The 16560-nt window shown below is 40.4% G+C and overlaps 1 protein-coding gene across 1 annotated transcript in view; it reads left to right on the top strand.

Moving 5' to 3' along the window:
* Positions 1-16560, top strand: part of LOC137332206 (collagen alpha-1(XXIII) chain-like) — a 236989-nt gene that overhangs the window by 76734 nt on the left and 143695 nt on the right. Inside the window, exon 4 of the mRNA XM_067995902.1 lies at positions 16148-16155. Coding sequence (XP_067852003.1) covers positions 16148-16155 — 8 coding nt within the window. The remainder of the gene's footprint in view (positions 1-16147; positions 16156-16560) is intronic.

The raw sequence follows: 16560 nt of genomic DNA, 5'->3' as shown, positions 1-16560 counted from the left end.
TGCCCCCATCCCCAATGAGGGCTTCTCAGCAGTAGATACGGCATTCCCTATGGATTTACATTTGCAGAGCCGGATGGAGCAAAGGATAGTCAGGCAGCATTCAAGGAGGATACACACCACCAGATATTCCCTCCCCACCCCCCTCCCCGCAAAGAAAAAATGTACAGGCAAACAGGTCCTTGGTGAGCAGATGTGTATTAGAAGAGCATGCTTTACCAAAGAGACAATAGGGGAGCATTGCCACCTCCTGCATGAAGAGCTGCAGCCATGTCTAGCTGCCAACACTGCATAGATGGCACGCATGTTGCTTTGAGAGGTCCTATAGTCAACCTCCTCAACTTCCTCAAAGGAAAGAATTCTACTTCCTGAAGGTACAGATTGTGTGTTCCAAAATTCAAAGGATTCTACACATCAAAGCTGGAAGCTATCACGATGCATTGATTCTTCAAAATTCTCCTTGACGTCATCAAGGAAGAAAAGCAAATCAACAGATGTCTTGCGGGTGACAAAACCATACTCCTATACATAATGACTCCACTAACAGATCCACAAACAGCAGCAAAGCAGTGATACAATGAAGCTTATACCTCCAGCAAAGTAGTCATTGAGAGGACCATCAAGGTTTTAAAGAGGCACTTCCACTGCCTTGACAGGTCATGGAAGGATCTGCAGTATGCTCCAGCTCGTGTGTCCCACATAGTTGTTGCCTGCACAACTTTGCCACACTGAAAGGCCTGGACTTGAACATTCCTGGCAGTTGCTTTGGAGGCAGAAGTACGTAGAGGAAAGCATTATGATCACAATCACTAAGAGGTCACTTCAGTGATGGATACAAGGGGCATTGGAGCACAACTGATCACTGAAGTCTTCTTCTGCTTAACACAGTCTATCTTTAAATTATGTTTGCTGGCGCTCAATATGGGGAAGTCATCCACTTTGAATCTGAGAAAGACAAATCGGAATATTTTCTTAATGTTGAAAGATTAGGAGCTGTGGAGGAGCAATGGGATTTAGGTGTTCATGTGCATAAATCACTAAAAGCTAGTGCAGGTACAAAGAGTAATCAAAAAAGCTAGTGGAATGTTGGCCTTTATCTCAAGGGGGTTGGAATACAAAAGTGAGGAAGGTAGTAGAAACCTGGAACCCTGTCCCACAAAAAGGCTGTGGGTGCTGGGTCAATTAAAATTTTTAAGACTGAGATCGATAGATTTTTGTTAGGTAAGGGTATCAAAAGGGATATGAAGCAAAGGCGATTAAATGGAGTTGAGGTACAAATCAACCATGATCTAATTGAATGGCGTAACAGGCTCGAGGGGCTGAATGGTCTATTCCTGCTCCTATGCCCCTATATCTTTGCCATATAACTCATTCTTCCCCACCTTCAAAGAAAGGAGCAATTCTTCAATCTGGTCCCCATCTTTGTCATGTCAGGGCAGAGGTTTGATGGGTTTTTTTATTCGTTCATGGGATGTGGCCATCGCTGGCAAGGCCAACATTTATTGCCCATCCCTAATTGCCCTTGAGAAGGTGGTGGTGAAACGCCTTCTTGAACCGCTGCAGTCCGTGTGGTGAAGGTTCTCCCACAGTGCTGTTAGATAGGGAGTTCCAGGATTTTGACTCGTCGACAGTGAAGGAACGGCGATATATTTCCAAGTCAGGATGGTGTGTGACTTGGAGGGGAACGTGCAAGTAGTGGTGTTCCCATGTGCCTGCTGCCCTTGTCGATCTAGGTGGTAGAGGTCACGGGTTTGGGAGGTGCTGTCGAAGAAGCCTTGGCGAGTTGCTGCAGTGCATCCTGTGGATGATATACACTGCAGCCACAGTGCGCCGGTGGTGAAAAAAGTGAATGTTTAGGGTGGTGGATGGGGTGCCAGTCAAGCATGTGTTGTCATGTTCTAGGATGAGTACCACAATGTTAGGAAAGAATAGGTTAGTATATGTTCAATTTGGACTTTGTTGTATTCAAGTAGAATGTGCACTTATGTCATGCTTTGTTACTCATGGCAATTTAGCAGCCTAAGCACTTCCGGGAGGGATCAGGCACAGGAGATTGCATCTGGAAATTGGTCCCTTCTCCCAACTCCTATTTTTTGCCTACTGTTTGGGTGTGACAGGGACCAATTTCTCCCCAGAGTTTTTGAAATCTTCACATACTAATATGATTCAGAGGAGGGGTTGGTACACATTTAGCACGATGATGAGGATGAATGGTCATCTCATTTCAGAACGCATAATCAAAACAAAATATGGAGATCGCACCTTTCATTTTTTTGTTTTTGTAAAACAGCAGAGGCCAGGACTGAGGAAAGAGTAATCCATGCCCCCTGCAGAGAGCTGCACATGCTGGGAACATGGGTGAAGAGTCGGGGCTATACTTTTTAGTCCTGTCGCCGAACTGCACTCCCTGCAAGCACAGCTCCCAGCTGGGAGCGCAGAGAGTACAGAATTAACCTTGTGGACATCTGCAGAAGAACAAGGGCGCTGATTAAATGGTTCAGCCTTCTATTCTGGGCAACACTATGTCAGTGGTTGTATTACTTTACTCCAAGACCAATTCCCAAAGCTCTGAAGTCAGCACAATCAATCAAAATTAAATTATAGCTAGCCTAAAAATTCCACACAAATGTAATCATTCAATAACATGGGAAGACCAAATTTCCTGAAAATAGTTAAGCTATTCCAATTCACCTTTGTAAATACTTTTATTTATGGTTTCTTTTGCCAATTTCAGAACTGTACTGTGGCAGAGTCCTTGGGTGAAGCTATTCTTTTAATGGCACATTCAAAGGCCATCATGAATTATATAAATGTGGCAAAGCCTGCGAATTTCAATCACCAATCACAGGTCAAACCACTATAGGATCTTTGGCAGATGGAAGTAGTTACATTGGGCTGGGAATTGCTCTGAGCAGCGAACGAACAGCGCTCGGCGCTCCATAGATTTATACTCACCCACAAACTTATTACCACAGTCTTTACTGCGGGAACGCTCTCTAATGCGAAACTGAAAAGAGTCCAGCATTAACTCCAGGACCCATACGAGTGATGAGAGGATCACTCTCTTCCCTCAACCAACCAGATTGCAGCATTATTGACAAGCCGCGAAAAATCAATGCAAGCTGCAACGAATCAAAATCAGGAAGTGAAAGCTACAACAGTAAAATCATTGTAAAAACAGTTTGAGATAGTGAAAAGAGGATAAGAAATATTGAAATAAAAGAGACAGAAAGAAAAAAGTTTTAAAAAATTTTAAATTGTTTTTTTATAAAATGTCCAACAGTTTTTAAAACCGCAATGAATGAGACTCTACATTTTAAAAAATGTAATTCTCAGTGCCAGAAAGGTTGTTTGGCAGTCATTAAGACTTATCACGCTGTTAAAACTTAGTTTAGACTTGATATACGTGAGTGTACCTGATTTGTGGTGATATTACTTATGGAGTACTGCGTACAGTTCTGATGCCCTTATTTAAGGAAGGACATACTTGCATTGGAGGCAGTTCAGAGAATGTTCACTGGTTTGATTCCGGGTATGGAAGGGTTGTCTTATGAGGAAAGATTGAACAGGTTGGGTCTATACTCATTGGAGTTTAGAAGAATGAGAGGAGATCTTTTTGAAACATACAAGATTCTGAGGGGACTCGATAGGGTAGAGGCTGAGAGGATGTTACCCTTCATGGGGGAATCTAAAACTAGGGGGCATAGTCTCAGAATAAGGGGCCACCCTTTTAAGATGGAAATGTGGAGGAATTTCTTCTCCCAGAGGGTCGTGAATCTTTGGAATTCTTTACCCCAAAAAGCTGTGGAGGCTGAGTCATTGAATACATTCAAGGCTGAGTTAGACAAATTTTTGATCAGCAAGGGAGTCAAAGGATATGGGGAAAGGGTGGGAAAGTGGAGTTGAGGTAAAAATCAAATCAGCCATGATCTCATTAAATGGCGGAGCAGGCTCGAGGGCCAAATGGCCTACTCCTGCTCCTATCTCTCATGGTCTTATCAGTTAGTTTCCTGCTGGGCAGAAGAGCAAGTTAGCGCTGGTCCATTGATTCTATTGATTGCAGCCAGCGATGTCCCTTTTAAGGCAAAGCTGTCAAATCACCGGCGAACCAGGAAGAGCAAGTTCTGGATTTTCAAGTTTAACTGCACACGTGCAGTCGGTGGAAGTTACTCTTTGATTTTGCCACAAATAATGGTGAGAGCTGTTGGGCTCACCGTTATTTTGAAAGCAATTATCTTCCATTATCTTCCATTTGGTGACATGACAGCAAGCTTTTCTCAGATGTTGATTCTGCAAAAGTGGGTGGAAAATAGATTTTTATTTTAAAATTTGAACTTTTATTGTCTGGGTTATATTTTAGAAAATTTCCAGTTAGCCTGTGAACTTCAGACTTCAATAGAAATAAATATCAGGAGAGATGTAAAATAGGCTGCCGACTCTCTATCACCCATTTTACACTATCGCACAGTCAAAATCTACCCCAGACTCTCTGATCCAAACCTGAGTGGATAATAACCTTACTCTGTGGATTCCTAAAATATATTTATATTTGCCACCTTTTTTTTTCTCCCTGCAACCTTTTGGAGTTTTACTGTTTTTCCCTTCTGCCATGCTTCCTGTTTAGTCTGCAGGATCCAATAGTCTGGGTTACAAATGTCATCTTAGTACCTGCCAACAAAACTCCATAATCTGTCAATAAGAGTTCTACAGGACTGGCTCTGTCAGTTTGGCCTCTCTTCCTTTCTTCCTGTCTGACTAGAGTTTGAATGCTGATCTGACTGCAAACTTGCAATACTGACTCTAAGTACATGAGGGTAGATGCCCATCTTAGCTGGGATTTACCTGTATCTTTCTAGTTTTGAAGATCATTGCTGTACCAGTAATGGAGGATGCTACCCTAGCATGCAGTGCATCTGAGTATCATTAAGGTTAAAATTCTCCTTACTCCAGTTGTGCTTTTTTCCCTTTTTTAAAAAAAAAGTCACTCCAGTGATTCTGATGAGTACATCTACTGATTCTGCAATAAAACTGTCAGTGTAAACTTTGCACAAAAGCCTCTTAGTGCAATGTAAATCATCTTTGGCAGAATTCCTGTCCTTACTGATACAATTTAGCATTGCAGATTTATTGAACCAATTGCCCAGCTCTAACCTGTTTTATTTACGCCTCGAGCTGTCTTTCTCATATGTAATTGTTTAGTTGTGTCTGTCTGAGAAATCTTTGTACATAAACTGCTGTAGCCAATTTGAAAAAGTAACACTACTCACAGCTGTTTACAATGACTTTTCTGTTACATATTATGATACATATGGTTCACATGTATTAGTGTTATTAAAGAAAACAAGAAGGTAGCCTGTGTTAATTTCATTATTCACAAGAAAGTCACTATCTTAACACGTTGTTTGGGGATACCTATTAATTTCTGTATAGTTATATGACAGTGAGTTACCAATGAATTTTGGGTTACTTGTAATACAATTTTGTTTCAATTCATGTTCTTAAATACACATGGAATAATTGGGTAAACCTTCAACAACAACTGTATGGCCTGGAGGTTCCTTTGTATTTGCGCCCAGATACACCCGTAATCTGGGCGTAAAACAATAACATGCCTTAAAAGATCGCCGAATTTTGGGTGTTAGTGAGTTAAGCGCATAACTACAATATGTCAAAGTCTTCTCAAACTTTGACATCCATCCATCCAACCCTCTGCCCACAAAACTGGCCAGCCTCCAACTTTCAAGTATGAGTATCCTCCAATTGCGTTTGTTTGAGGGGGTTCTCTCAACATTGCGACCAGATTTTCAAATGTAGCAGGAAACAAATTCATTTTTCTGGTTTTAATTGCAATTTTTTGAGCGTTTAAAAAAAAAATTATCCTCACTGAGATCTGCTCTGTGTTTTCTGTTCCTTTTTAATGCATTTTTATGGCCTAAGTATAAGTCACATTAAAATTTGAAAAGCTTCCCCGATTTGCAGGTTCTTAAACATGAAGCGCCTAATATGCACGAATGGTGGTTAAATGAGTTGAAACGTAAATTTTAAAACTTGAAGGAGAAATATACTGGTGTGGGTTCGGTGTTTCCTTGGACCAAGATTGTTTATACTGATTTAGACCCATTTATGCCAATTTTATGTTCCAATGTATTCCAATGAGTCTGGGAGGATACTTGAGTGTAACTTCACATCAACAAAATGTGGGCAATGTTGGGTGCGTTTTTTGGGTCCAACTTCCAGGTTGTGTACAAGGAAGAAACTCCAGGGGGGTGATTTTAAACCCCAAGAACGTGTGGTTTGGGGGCAGGTGGGAGTTGAAAATAGTTGCTTTTTGGGTTGCGACCACAGCCCGGCTTTATTTCCGGGTTTAACGTCGGCGCGTAAAAGTACAAGTTTCCCACTGGGAATGCAAAGTTCAAACATTTTGCAGTTGCAACTGTTTTCAACTCCCACCCACCCCCAACCCACCCGTTCTTGGGGTTTAAAATCATCCTCTAGGTCTATACTTTGAAAAATAGTCCAACTTAGTATTAGCTTTTTCTGTTTATAACTAAAAGCTACAAAGAAGTAAAAACATTTATCTTTATCACTTTGTATTGTTAATGCCAACATATTACTGTTTCTAAGTAATACTTGATGGCTTTGACTAAAGAACTTTAAACTAATTGGTCTATTGGCTTGTAGTAGAACAATAGTTAAAACCTATTATGATTAGTCGGTTGATATAACCAGTGATATTTTTAATATCACTGATCTTTTTAGTATGAGGAGCACATAGAACAGGAGCAGGCTAATCAGCCTACCTGTCTCGCCATTTTATGAGATCATGGCTGATCTGTACCTCAACTGTATTTACTCACCTTTTCTCCATATCCCTTGATATCATTACTTAACAAAAATCTATCAATCTCAGTCTTGAAAATTTCAATTAACGCAACATGCGCAGTCTTTTGGGGCGAGAGTTCTAGATTTCCACCACCCTTTGTGTGAAAAAATGCTTCCTGATTTCACCCCTACCTAGCTCTGATTTTAAGATTATGCTCCCTTATTCTGAATTCCCCAATAGAGGAAATAGTTTCTATGTATGTACCCTATCGAACCCCTTTATCATTTTAAACACCTCGATTAGATCACCACTTAGTCTTCTGAACTCGGGAATACAAAACAAGTTTATGCAACCTTCCCTCTTAATTTAACCCTTTAAGCCTGGTATCATTCTGGTGAATTTGCGCTGTACCCCCTCCAAGGCCAATATATCTGAGGTGCGGTGCCAATACTTGAACACAGTACTCCAGATGGGATCTGACCAAGGCTCTGCATAATTGAAGCAGCACTTTCTCACTTTTGTATTCGAATCTTCTTGCAATAAAGGCCAACATTCCAGTAGCATTTTTTTTTATTACTTCTTATACCTGTGCACTAGCTTTTAGTGATTTGTGTACATGGACACCTAAATCCTTTGCTCCTCCGCAGCTACTAGACTCTTGCCATTAAGAAAGTATTCTGATTTGTCTTTCTCGGATCCAAAGTGGATAACCTCACACTTCCCCACATTGAAACTCCATCTAGGTAGTGAAATCGGAAAATGCAGCTCAGAAATTAGGGCATGAGTTGAACAAAATATGTAAGTGGTCAGAGCAATGTCAGATGAAATTTAATTAAGCGAAGGATAAATGCTACATATAGGAAGGAAAAATAGGTGACACACATATTCCACAAATGTGTTGAAATAGCTAAAGATGAAGCTGAAAGAGACCTAGAGGCCTTCATAAACTATCCACTAAACATGTTCAAGGCAGAGCAGGAATCACAAAGCTAATGGATGTTGAACTACATAGCCAAAACAGTAGAATATAAGTCAGAAGAGGTAATGATCAAACTCTATAGTGCTCTGATCAGACCTTGAATACTACATCCAGTTGTGGCCGGCAAGAAACAAGATAGACATTCAAGTGCTGGAGGCGGAACAGAGAAGAGCTACGAGGCTGATCCCCAGTGTCACAGTTTGAGTTATGAGGAAAGACTGGATAGACACGGGCTTTTAAACCTGGAAAGGATTCATCTGAGAGGTGATCTTATAAAGATATATGAGGTTGTTGTAGGCATAGAAAAGGTTAATCTAGAATGTTACTTTAAATTAAACTCCAAGAGTAGAACTAGGGGAACACAGGTTCAAACTAGTAAAAAGATAATTTTAGGACTGCGATCAGGAAATTCTTCTTCAGACAAAGAGTGATCAATGTATGGAATAAACTTCCAGATAGAGTAGTGGAGGAAAAGACCCTGGAATCATTTTAAGAAACAATTGGGTACTACAATGGTGGACGCATTGGAATCTCTCTGGATGGAAGAATTAAGATGGGCTGAATTGCCTTCCTCCTCTGTAATTATCCTGTGATCTTGTGTCATCAATTACAGAGATTGAGAAGTCAATGAATTACATACTGCTCCTAATTTTTCCCAGCCTCTCTTCCTAGTATCCTGTTCAACAATATTGAATATAGAATTACTCCCTTAAAGGAGAAAGAAAGTCCATGGGAATACTTCTTGTTCAAAGTACTCCCACCTTTCATGGAAGAAAATAATAGACTCAACAACAGGGCTACAACTCAAACTGGCCTGGGTGTAGCTCTGAAGCATCAGTGCCCTGGGGGAGCAGATTTCTCACTGTTTAGCCTGGTTTTCCAAGGCCAGGCAGTTCTCAGGTCAGTTTGAAGTCACTGCTGATTGCAATAGAGCCATTCTGATACCTTCCCATAATTGACATCCCCAGGAAGAATGGAGACCTAAGGTCTCTATATTGTGAAGAAAACTAATATTTTAAAGAAAAGTCAAAGAAATTTATGGAAAAAGTACTTTGAACAAAATGTGCTGCCCTTGGACTTTCCTTCCCCTTTAAGTTCACACACCACTGATATGTAATCACTGCTGTTACTGTTGAAACTGCTCAAATACATCTTCAATTATTGAAGTAGTTTAATAACCCATTCAACTCATCTTTTTATCCCATTTATGTATTGCATTCTTTCCATATTAAAGCCTGCTACTGTGGGTCCTTGTTGTATATTTAGTTTTTGTGAATTACTATTTTCTCTTGCAGCAATTGAGAGTATTGGAAAGACACTGACAAACAACTGCTTAAAATCTAAGTGTATTTTTATGAGAATTCTTCTTTTGGATAGCGATGTTAGCATACTGATTCAAATGTGAAGTACACATACCCTGAACTTTGTTACTCTAGTTAGTGTGTCTACTTATAATCAATAAGAAGTCATCCCTGGTAAAAGAAAAATAGATTTTGTTTCTTGGTTAGTTGTCCTATAAGTTAGAAGGAAAACCTTGAACTCTGCCAGTTATCTCCTCACTCAATAGTGACTTCTTTTAATTGAGAGGTAACAACTAAACTAAGGAAAAACAATTTTCTTTAGTCATACATTTTTAATTAAAGGTGGCTACTCTCAGTCAATGGGAAGAAAATTGAAGAAATTTGAAACATGTTCCCACTTAGAGTGGATATTTGGACTAGGAACAATTGAGCTGCTGTTCAGGTTCCCCAGTTCTGATGTTTCTGCTCCTTAAAGCATTGAATCTCTCCAAATAGTATGATTTTAAACAATGGTGTAAGCAGCTTAAGCAAAAGGGAGCTCAAAGATATGCTCTAAAAAAGTTGTTAATGTAGCCATCTTTGCACTCCTGAAATAAACAACATTCCTCTGAAATAAGATTTAATAAATAACATTTAATACCAAATGTGATACATGTCCATACAGTATTACAAATTCTATTTTTGAAACAAAGATATTTCTGTTGTGTCACCGTGTTAATTATTAACAGATGTATGCAGAAGGAAAGATCTCAGAATGCAGGGTGCTGACATGTCTGCCAGTTTAGTTACTAAATGATCAATTATGATAAAAACATTTTACTTGGGATCGACGGGGTAGATTTTTGTCTTCTCTGCCTGCATATAAAGCATCACTCGGGTGGTGTGCAAAGAAAATCGCATGCTTTTTTTTATTTGTTCATGGGATGTGGGCGTCGCTGGTGAGGCCAGCATTTATTGCCCGTCCCTAATTGCCCTTGAGAAGGTGGTGGTGAGACGCCTTCTTGAACTGCTGCAGTCCATGTGGTGAAGGTTCTCCCACAGTGCTGTTAGGAAGGGAGTTCCAGGATTTTGACCCAGCGACGATGAAGGAACGGCGATATATTTCCAAGTCGGGATGGTGTGTGACTTGGAGGGGAATGAGCAGGTGGTGGTGTTTCCATGTGCCTGCTGCCCTTGTCCTTCTAGGTGGTAGAGGTCACGGGTTTGGGAGGTGCTGTTGAAGAAGCTTTGGCGAGTTGCTGCAGTGCATCCTGTGGATGGTACACACTGCAGTCACGGTGTGATGGTGGTGAAGGGAGTGAATGTTTAGGGTGGTGGATGGGGTACCAATCGAGCGGGCTGCTTTGGCCTGGATGGTGTTGAGCTTCTTGAGTGTTGTTGGAGTTGCACTCATCCGGGCAAGTGGAGAGTAATCCATCACACTTCTGACTTGTGCCTTGTAGATGGTGAAAAGGCTTTGGGGAGTCAGGAGGTGAGTCACAAAGCATACCCAATATTCTATACTGTAGTGGATCCATCCTGCCCATTGACACAACACAGAGTGGAAAATTGGGCAGGAGGATCACATGCCCACCACAAAGCCTACCTGCCTTTTCTTCCATAATGCCTCCTCATTGACTACTTTTCCTCTGTACTGTAAGAATCCCCTCGGAGACCACGAAAACGGCATAGCCTCCCACTCACAGTAGTGAGCCTGTGGGAATCTCTACAATCTAGGAAAGTCTGACGCGAACCAGTTGGTAACGGTTGAGTACTTTATTTGGAATTAGAACAGAGTCAAGTACTCACAATACAGTAAACAGCGATTTATACTGAACAGCAAAGGCAAAGTTCACCCAGGTGGTGTTCAGGGCAGAGTTGCATTCTGGCGCCAGCGCAGTCATTCCTTAGTTGTCACACCTTAGTCGCACTACTTCTCTATAAAAAGCATGAGTTTTGGGCTCATCTTTATAGTAGAAATGATGCCTGAGGATCGACAGGCATTAATCTATTCGGGTTACTTTCCCATATCTCTAATTAGATTGCGCCAATGGAGGGCTGCCAGCATTGGGCCCTGGGCTGGTGATGTTCACATGCCCAAGGGTTACCTCCTTCCAAGTTGGAGACTTTTAACCTTTCTTTGTTCAACTTTCTTGCAGACCCTGCAGTTTTCGTACAACTGCTAAGCACGTAGCCATGTCTGTTTCCAGACATGGGACTCTGAGTTACTGTCTTGTCAAGGCCATGCTTGCACCTGCTTGCCCAATCTTTTTTGAGGAGGACAGCCTGCCTTTTCCCAGACCTATAAGACTCTTTTACGCTCAAGAAACTTACAAAGAAATGTTATGCTAATGAATGCATTACAGAGATATCCGAAGGCATGTGCAATTACGTTAATGATTATATGGTTCAAGCTACTGAAGGCTATCATGATTATGTTTAAATCACATGCCATTTGTTTGACCAAACTACCTACACAATTGTCTGGTTAACATACTAAATAAATGATACAGTTAAATATTTGTGGTTACATATTAAATGCAGTATAAATTAGATTAATTATGATTAAACATAAGTTAGTGAAGTATAAACGTTTCGAGAAGGACTTTCTGAAAAATGGTGGGGGGGGGGGAGGATGTGTTAAATGGCTGACGGGAACGTCGAGACACACAGAAACAGAAGGTCTCATTTCCCTTCAGTCCCTACTTCGGCAGCGTAAAACGTTTAGTTTAAGCAGTTATATCTTTATACTATTCAGCTGTTGGGGCGGCACATTCGCATCTCTGGTCTTATCTTCTAGCCATAAAATACCTCACTCCCATGCTGACTCTGTGTTAAACAACTTTAGATGAACCGTGCCACGTAACGCCACATAACGTGACTACCTCATCCTTTACCTCTGCTGTGTACTTACCAGCACCGCCCTCTTGCTAAATGCTAGACACTATGTGAGATGGGACAATTGACTATGCTCCGTTTAAACATCTCCAACCTTCTGAATCTGAATGAAACCACTCTGCGTCAATTTTCACCTTGCCTCATAACTTTCTTCTCGGTCTTGTCTAAGGTCACCTTGAGTTACATTATATTAACATTATGTTTACATAAATACACGTAGATATATGGCTATTGCTTCAAAGTTTCATTTGGTTAATCTTACACATTGTGATATAGACAAAGAAAATCAAGAGTCTGCAAAGGGATATAGACAGGTTAGGTGAGTGGGCAAGAAGCTGGCTGACGGAGTATAATGTGGGGAAAGGTGAAGTTATTCATTTTGATAGGAAGAATAGAAAAACAGAATATTTTTTAAATGGTGAGAAACTATTAAATGTTGGTATTCAGAGAGATTTGGGTGTCGTTGTACAAGAAACACAAAAAGTTAACATGCATGTACAGCAAGCAATTAGGAAAACAAATGGCATGTTGGCCTTTATTGCAAGGGGTTTGTAGTACAAGAGTAAGGAAGTCTTATTACAGTTGTACAGGGCTTTGGTGAGACCTCACCTGGAGTACTGCGTACAGTTTTGGTCCCCTTATCTAAGGAAGGATATAGTTGCCTTAGAGGCAGTGCAACGAAGGTTCACTAGATTGATTCCTGGGTTGTCCTTTGAGGAGAGATTGAGTAGAATGGGCCTATACTCTCTGGAGTTTAGAAGAACGAGAGGTGATCCCATTGAAACATACAAGATTCTGAGGGGACTTGACAAGGTAGATGCTGAGAGGTCATTTCCCCTGGCTGGAGAGTCCAGAACTAAGGGGCATAGTCTCAGGATAAGGGTTCAGCCATTTAAGACTGAGATGAGGAGGAGTTTTTTCACCCAGAGGGTTGTGAATCTTTGGAATTCTCTACCCCAGAGGGCTGTGGACGCTGAGTTGTTGAATATGTTCAAGGCTGAGATAGATAGATTTCTGGATTCTAGGGGAATCAAGGGATATGGGAATTGGGTGGGAAAGTGGAGTGAGGTTGAAGATCAGCCATGATCGAGGGGCCGTATGGCCTACTCCTGCTCCTATTTCTTATGTTTCTGATAATACACTGTATAGAAAACTACAATGTTCTATATTATCAAGAAATCATGGACACAAAAGATTCTCCAGCTCTCCTTTTATTAATATCCTTCTTGTGGATTTTTTTTTCCTAAATATTATTTTCTCCCTAGCCCAATTTCATTGTTAACTGAAAGGAACCTAACCCTGAATTTTGGAAATCCTATACTGTGTCTTCTTTACATTAATTTCAATCCCTCTGATTGGTACCAGTGTTTCCTGATTGTTTCATTAATTAGTCGGTTTCTCTATGGAACATGTGTCAGTGCCTTGTTTGAAAGGTTTTCTCACTCTCCTGAGGAATATGGTGGCTATTGTGTATATATAGATTTTCAGAATGCATTTGAAAAGAGACTTGTCACTAATGCCTGTAGCCTTAATCCACATGAATAGAAGAATGGCTAGGTGACAGAATGTGGAGATGCCGGTGATGGACTGGGGTTGACAATTGTAAACAATTTTACAACACTAAGTTATAGTCCAGCAATTTTATTTTAAATTCACAAGCTTTCGGAGATTTTCTCCGAAAATCTCCGAAAGCTTGTGAATTTAAAATAAAATTGCTGGACTATAACTTGGTGTTGTAAAATTGTTTACAATAGGTGACAGAAAGCAGAGTACAGATGAATGGATGCTTTTCAGGTTGGTACGATGTATATCCAGGAATCTGTGCTGCGATCTCTATCAATATTGAAGTTTGCTGATGTTACCAAATGAGGGGGAATAGCAAACTCTGAGGAAGATTGTAGGAGGGCATCAACAGGTTAGCAGAGTGAGCAGGCAGGCAGCATATGCAATTCAATGCAGAGAAGTGTGAACTAATGTTTTTTGGAAAAAAGAACAGTGAAAGGAAGTACACCCTAAATGGTAAGACTGTTAACAGAGTGGCGAGGTCTAGCGGTGCAGATGTGTAGTTCTTTAATTGTAGGAGTGCATAGAAGAAACTTTAAGAAAGGCAAATGGAGTTCAAGGTTTTATACACGGGGCATTGAATCTAAAAGCAAAGAAGCGATGTGTTTGTGTACGAAATTGGTTTTGTCACAGTTAGAATATTGTGTGCAATTCTGGATACTCCATTATGAGAAGGGTATTGGAACCATGGAAAGAATACAGCGGAAATTCATTAACAATTACATTAGGAAAGAAAAGTTGAAGTTATAAAAAATGGCTTGAAAATTGGCAATTTTTTCCTACTAGAAGAGCAAAGGTTATGGGGCGAATCTAATAAAGGCTTTTCAAATTATGAAAGGTTTTCAGAGGGTAAATTAGAAAATGGAATGCTTTACCACAAGTAATTATTGAGGCAGAGACCATAAAATCAATTAAAAAGGAATTGGGTAAGCATTTGAAATAGAAGAATGTAAAAGGATACAGGGAAAGGCTGGGAAACTGAGATTATATCTGATAGCTCCACAGTTGTAGAGCTAGCAGACATGATGGGCTGAATGGTCTCCTTCTGTTCTGAATTCGTATGATTCTGATAAGGTTCTTTGAGCATCTTTCTTTGTGCCACATGAACAGAAGAGTTGCATAAAGGGCAGCCCAGCCATTTCACTAAATGTATCGTAGATGAGCAATCATATACAAGCCTTCCTGGCTGCAATGGTTTTTCTGCAGCTACATCCTCTTGGTTTGTGTCCTACACAGTCCCTCATTGAGTGTGGTCCTCTTCATCCATAGTTAGGTTTCTTTGTGTTGCAAAATTGTGGAGCATGCGGCAGACACCTATGATCTTATAGAGCCTGAAGAGAGGGGAGCTGTACTGTAAGGCATCCCCATATCTGTGCAGACATCTGAAGTGCTGATTCAATATGTCTGTAGTATACTCAATAATGATTTGGAATATACATGGGCTGCATCGTATCTGCACTTTGCTTCTGCCCATTGCTGCCACAACAGTGTCATTTGTCAGGGCTGAAGGATAGCTTTGGCCTCTGAGGGGCCATGCTTCCAGTCTCTCTTTCAAGTAGCACCGGTCCTTGTTGTTATCGTAGATGAGTTGAGGGCACAAAAGCTGAGAACTGTTCACTGTCACTGGCAGTGCTGTCCCTATTCTGGCAGTTGGCTGCAGGACTCCTTGAAGCAGATCTGCACAGCTGTGTGATAGCCTTCCTACTGAACCTGAGTTTGTGGAGGTAGTGCTCCTCTCTTATTGCCAAGTAGCTGTGCTCGGCTTGTAGATGTGGTAGGTGGCATATTGGTGGGTGTGCCAAGTCCTCCTCTGGTGCCAACTAATATCCCTGGCACTAAAAGTAACCCCCATAACTTATTATTTTGTGGCTGTAAGAGGAAATTAATACGATAGCTTTAAGGGCCCAGCTCCTGACAATCAAGAACCTGGATGACCTTTAACATCCATTTGAAATGGGAGAGGTTAGCACACTGCACTTTCAGTCTGTGGGAACAGGAAATTGCATGCCTGCCCTTAAGTAGTATGTGTTATCAGATTTGCATTGGTATTCTGTATGAGAACACACACTACTAGCAGGGAGGCATAACAGGAATTTCCAGGCTATTTTCTGTTCAAGCTGGGCCCCTATTTTTTACATTTTCCAGATTTGATTTGATCAATGAAATGTGCAATAGCATTAGATTCAAAGCTAAAGCTAACCTAGCCATTTGTTAAGTATTTTTGGTATCATCATTCAACTTAACATTGCAAGTTTTTAACTGTTTAACATTTTACAATAAAATGTCAATATTACCCCATTGTGAATTGTATTTCCTTTTTTAATAAAATAGGTAAAAGTTGTAAAATGTAATTCTTAATACTACCTACCATAACAATGCTAACAGGACTTATGTGAATAAGAGTAACCATACTGTGTTATGTTTTAAAATTTGGACTGCTACTATTTAAATAAAGCCTCTAAAAATGTCTTACTTGACCATGTATGTTTTCTTTGTTCTAAGTCCTTATAAACACAGATTTGTGCCAAATAGGCTAGTAAAAAGAATAGTATCACATAGAGATTCCTGATATTTTAGTGATTATTGTCTCCATCTGTTCTTTTTCAGGACTCCCTGTAAGTATTGTGGATACTACAAAGTTGATTGGGTCCACTGAGTTAAGGAAACTTACTTCTTCTTTCTCTTTGTCTATTTTTCTTTTCAGTTGAGCATTTAATCTCATAGATTCACATTTCATGATTAATAGTATATTATGGTTAGAAAATTAGGAACAGCTGTTTATTTTTGCACTCTGTAGATTATCACTGAAGGATTGTGCCTATTTTGTGGCTATATGAATTGATTGACTAAACCTTTCATGCAAGTGCCCTAAAGCAGGGTTGTCCAACCTGCAGCCCTAGGAACACATGTACCCCCGAACCCTGGCAACCTGGCTCTCAAAGTCTAGGCAGCTCAGTACTATTGGTGCTCATATTTCTTACTTGCTGTTTGAATTTTATGGACCTGGAGATTTTGAAAGG

The sequence above is a fragment of the Heptranchias perlo genome, chromosome 14 (genome assembly GCF_035084215.1).
Source record: "Heptranchias perlo isolate sHepPer1 chromosome 14, sHepPer1.hap1, whole genome shotgun sequence".
NCBI lineage: Eukaryota > Metazoa > Chordata > Chondrichthyes > Hexanchiformes > Hexanchidae > Heptranchias > Heptranchias perlo.
The sequence above is the reverse complement of the archived record's forward strand: the minus strand, read 5'-3'. Positions and strand labels throughout refer to the sequence as shown.